This window comes from Monoraphidium neglectum (genome assembly GCF_000611645.1).
Source record: "Monoraphidium neglectum strain SAG 48.87 unplaced genomic scaffold scaffold01474, whole genome shotgun sequence".
Taxonomy (NCBI): domain Eukaryota; kingdom Viridiplantae; phylum Chlorophyta; class Chlorophyceae; order Sphaeropleales; family Selenastraceae; genus Monoraphidium; species Monoraphidium neglectum.
The window spans coordinates 4,935-9,798 of NW_014012154.1; the positions used below are offsets into that span (position 1 = coordinate 4,935).

Sequence of the window (4,864 nt, forward strand, 5' to 3'; positions counted from 1 at the left end):
TGCATACCCCACCCCCCCTCCCTTCGCCCGCCGCCCCTGCTCAACCCGTGCTGTGCACCCGCCTGCCCGCGCGTCCCCACAGGCCATCGGCCTGACGACAGGCAACACCCTGACCGCCCCCGGCTTTTACATGCTGGCCTGCACCCTGCTGTCCATCGTGGCGGGCGTCGCCATCACCATCCTGGTGCCAGAGTCGAACAGGTCGCCAAAGGACCCGGCGGCCGACCTGGCGGTCGCAGTGGAGCAGGCGTGATCTGGCGCGATCTGTTCAGCGAGTCACAGGAATCCGTGTCATTGATTTGCGACAGGCAGCTACGTTGGGTGCTGCCCTGTTGTCGGGTTATGGTCGGGTTCTACGTTTGTTTTGCGGTGTGTTTGTGCTGGATCGCGCACCCGCACCCCGCTCATCTTGCTGACGAGACTGGTGGGAGCCCTCATGAATGGATCTCTCAAGCCGGCGCCCTGCCAGGCAGCCGGCGCTCGTGCCATCCGCCCCTGGGCGCGTGCGCCCCGCTCGGCGCGCGCGCTGCGCCCGACTCGGCTCGCGTCCCCCTTTTCAACTTGATTTGCTGCACATCTGTCTCTCGTTTGGTCGCACGCAAGCTTTCTAGCACGACATATGCAGTCAATATGGGGGGACAGCTCTGCGTGCCTGCCACCCTGCTTTCAAGCTCCTCTACTCTTGTTGTGCCAAGTCACAGTGGCATGTGCCATGCTGTTTGTGCTGATCGCAAGCCCCTGCACCCTGCCGGTTTGTCCCCGATGCTAATCCCACCTGTTGTATCAGCAGGATCGCTCGGCCTCCACCCGCGTGAGACGCGCCACTCGCTGGCCCCCCCACTCCCCGTTACCAGCATCTTTCGCTGTCGTCATGCATGGCTGAGAGCCTCCCCTCGAGCCACGGCTTGCACATTGCCTGCCGCCGCCCGCTGCATCCTCGGCTTGAGGCGGCGTCAAGGCAGAGCGCAACTTGTGTACGCAACCAGAATTCAAATTCTCCCCAAAGTAGAGGAGGAACCGCTTTCCCGGCTTGATGTCTCTGCTGCTGACCTTCAACCCCATGCACGCGGGTAGCTGTCTGCTTTGTCTCGCCGCTTGGCGCAAAGGATTGGGCCAAACGGCCTGCTGCGCGTTGCTTGAATGTCGAGCAGGCACCGCACCCTTTGCTGAGATTGACGGCTGGATAAAGGGGTGGAGGCAGCTCATGTTGTAACCGCCCTGCATTTGTAGGTGTATATAAGTACAGGGTCATAAACGTGGTCTGTGAAGTGTGCTGCTGCGTGTGGCATGCTGGACCGGCTCTGCCTTGTCCGATGCACCCGCTGGTTCGGCATGTGAGAACGGCCTCGACCGCCGCAGCTGCCCTGGAAGCTTTCAAGTACGCCGCCAATTTTGGGTACATGGATGATGGGCGGTGTAGTACCGCTGCCCAGAGCAGCAGCCAAACTCTAGCAGTCAGCAGTGGTCAACACTTGACGAGTCACCATATGCACGTATTGTGTGTTGCTGGTGCAGAAGCCCCCACGCATCTATATTCTAACGTGTTGATCCTTCAGTGAAAGCATGCACGCCACTTCGAAGCCGCTGGAAGGCTGCATGACGACTGATGAAGCGAAGTGCGGGAGCACGGACCATGCATACAAAGCCCTCGTCATCCTCATTGCATTCTGAGTTTGTTTGCAATACGTCAGCTTGATACTACAGCTTGAGATCTCTTGCATTCATGGCACACACATTAGAGAGAACCCCGCTTACGATCGACCTACCCTGGGAGACCGGCAAGGGCAGTTTAAAGTTGCGTAGTAAGAGGCGAAGGCGTCCCTCGCAGGCATGGGCCGCGCCAGCGGATGCCGACAACACTGCAAGGTGCGCCTCCAATGCGCATGCGCATCAACGCGTCAGCAGCGCTTGCTCTGCCTGCCTGCCTGCCTGCATGCATGCATGCATGCATTGAGCGGCTCCCAGACCAGGACCCGAACTGCCATGCATTTGCAAATGGCCATTCAGTTGCACCGCTGTGTTTCCCCTTTTCGTGCTTCACCTCGCTGACGCTCCGCAACTGCTGTGCCCCAAATGCATTGGCGTCCGACCCGGAACCCGCCTCCCCGTCCCCTGCCTTGCAAAACAGGTACGCAATGTACGGAGCGGGCATGGTGTCCGGCGCACTACTGTTGCGCTTCGTGCGCCACAGGCTCTGCCGCCTGCCGGTCGTCGGACTGCTGGCGAGGCCCATCCTGGGTGAGAGCCTCACGCGGGCGGGGCGCAGCACTTACATCGTGCTGCCCGCGTCCCCCAAGTCTTCTGTTATTGCGTTTCCAGTCGGCAGCTTTTGGGGCGATTGCTGAAGGCCAAGAGCTGCCGCAGGCAGCGGCAGCTGTAGTTCATGCACGCATATCTTGCAAGCAGCACACGGATTCTCACTCGCCGCGCACTCCTACGCCGCACTCTCAACCCCGCCCCCGGCCATGTTCTGCCATCCTTCTCAACCGCCAGCGTTTGTGCCCTGTTCGCTTCTGGGGGCGCTGGTTGGCGCCACGGCGGTGTACACCTACGAGCAGGGTGACATCAGCGCGGTCAGGCGGAAGCTGCTGCCCTCCGTCAAGCGTCACGTGAGGAGCGGCGTGGCGGCTGCTGCCCGGCTTTTGAACCTGCAATGGGCATGGGCAGGGCATCTTAATAGCTGGTGCAGATCAGCAGCACGAGGCTGCACACCCAGTGCATTATGCGCCTTGCTATCTGCATGCACGCATATTACCCCTCCCCACTCCAAACCCATCACACGCCCAATTATGACTCTTGCAGTCAGGATCAGCACACATGCTGCTGTCAGCGCTCCAAGACTGGTCAAATCTGCACGCGCAGTTGCCAGCGCCATGATAACCCCAATTCACCCGATCGACCCAACTTTCTTGAACGCTTTGTAGGTGACCCAGGCGCGGGACGAAGTCACGGCGGTGGCAGCTGACCTGCGGGGCGAGGCCCACCGCCTGCGCCACGAGCAGGAGAGGGCGCTGCGGCGCCTTGCGGCAGAGGGCGACCGCGCCGCGCCCGCGCTGCGGGAGGCGGCAGCCGAGGCGGAGCGCGCGCTCGCGCCAGTGCTGCGCGGCGCGTCGGCGGCGGCGGAGCGGGGGCGGAGGGAGATCGAGCGGAGCCTGCGGGCGCTGGAGGACGCGGCAGCGGCCGCGTCGGCGGGCGGCGGCGGCGGCGGCGGCGGCGGCGGCGGCGGCGACAGCACGCAAGCGGTGGTGCGGCGGCGGCACGGGGCAGCTGCTGAGCAGTCGCTCGCGCGGCGGTTCAAAGTTGAGACCGAGAGCGAGTATTAAAAGTAGTTTGGCAGCTCGAAGGAGCAGCTGACGGCTGTGGTGGTGTATGATGTCGTTACTCATGACTACCTCAATTCAAGTGAAACCGCCGCTGGCTCATGGCACTCCCACATTTTTACACACATGTGAGTGCACATGCCTATGCACAAACTTCAGCTGCAAACAGGCAAGTTTCAAGCTTTTGTGCTCCCCAATGGGCTACCTAAACCCCACTGAGTCGTCTTTTCAGCTGGTACAGTCAGCCTGACCGGCGGCATGCCGTCTTTAGTCACGTGCGCTCTGTTCTGTAAACTGCTGCACACCTTACTCTGCTGGCGAGCCGGAGTGCTTTGAACTGCCACTGGCGGGCACTGAGCCCGTGCAAAGTTTGCGCCGTGCAATTGCTGCCGTGCGGGCTGTGTTGCCGAAACCTGTGGCTTGCCTCTCCCAGTGGCAGCTCCAACCGCATGCTCAAAAATCATCAGCATCAAGTGTGCGCGACACTGGATGCTGCAGCTGTCGGCTGGCAATGTGCAGCCGGCCTGATCTCGGGGCTGTCTGTGCTGCTGGTGGTTTTCTGGTGCCCTGTTGGCGGCGGACGCGCCATCCTGAGGATGCAGCAGCCCCGGCTGTGTTGGATAGCAGCGTATTAATAAGCACCCCTATCAGGATACCAGACAAACATAGCAAGGCGACACGTTACAAAACCGTCGGCGTCGCTGCAACCAAAAGAACAAACTTATTGCCTTTGGACGGCAGGCGCGGGGCCGCTGCAGGTTGCTTGAACTTGACCAAAGCAACTCAAAAATCATCGTCTCAGCACTGCGCACGTGGGGGGCAGTCGAATTGTGGGAGGGCGGGGGCTGCGAGTGGTCGACGGCAGCAACCAGCGGGGCCCCTAGGCGAGCGCGAGCAACGCGCTTCAGGCAAGCAGGCGCGTCGGAGCACCTCCCAAACCCCTGATTTTGGCCCGGAGCAGCCAGCCGTGCCTCGGCAAGGCAGTTGCCTGGCCTCACATTTGGGGCCGAACCAAGCCAAGATGCCAACGTGCGCTGACGAATTGCAGCAGCGGCGCTCCAACGGCAGCCTGGCGTTCCTTCGATTCAAGGGGATGAGAGTGATTGCAAAGTGAATGAGTAATGCAGCCCGGATGAGACGAGAAAGGGGGGACAGAGAGGGTTCCGGGGGCCTGCAATCATGTGCACGGCAGTCAAAAGGGAGGAGGAGATTGGCCGCGAGAGCTTGTGTGCCGGCGACTGAGGTCTGAGAGTGTCGCGGCCCTGCCGGCAGCAGACCACCTTGGTGGTGCACTGGCGGTGGGGGCGGGGCGGACAGAAGGGAGCCTCTCAACTAGCAACACACCACGATTAAAGCCGAGCCACGAGGTGGCCCGGGGGGTGTGGAGCCCGTGAGGGGTTGGGTGAAGGAGGGGTGAGTGTCCCAGCACTGCCGACACACCCAATTATGACCGAGTCACACGGTCTCGGGGGGTGCGAAGGCAGTGGGGGATGGGGAGGCGGGGGGAGGGTGCCCTAGCACTGACGACACACCCAATTATGACC

General features: G+C 61.7%; 2 protein-coding genes across 2 annotated transcripts in view; both read left to right on the plus strand.

Moving 5' to 3' along the window:
* MNEG_7999 (Inner membrane metabolite transport protein yhjE) overlaps positions 1-253 on the plus strand; it is a gene marked incomplete at both ends in the record, with an annotated part of 4,002 nt that extends 3,749 nt beyond the window's left edge. The window contains one exon of the mRNA XM_014043526.1: positions 83-253. Within this exon, the coding sequence (XP_013898980.1) occupies positions 83-253 (171 nt within the window). The remainder of the gene's footprint in view (positions 1-82) is intronic.
* A 2,212-nt stretch (positions 254-2,465) lies between these two features.
* Positions 2,466-3,323, plus strand: MNEG_8000 (hypothetical protein; the record flags this gene model as incomplete). The annotated part of the gene is made up of 2 exons (XM_014043527.1): positions 2,466-2,609; positions 2,925-3,323. The coding sequence occupies 2 exons, from the start codon at positions 2,466-2,468 to the stop codon at positions 3,321-3,323; spliced, it is 543 nt and encodes a 180-aa protein (XP_013898981.1).
* Positions 3,324-4,864: the final 1,541 nt, after the last annotated feature.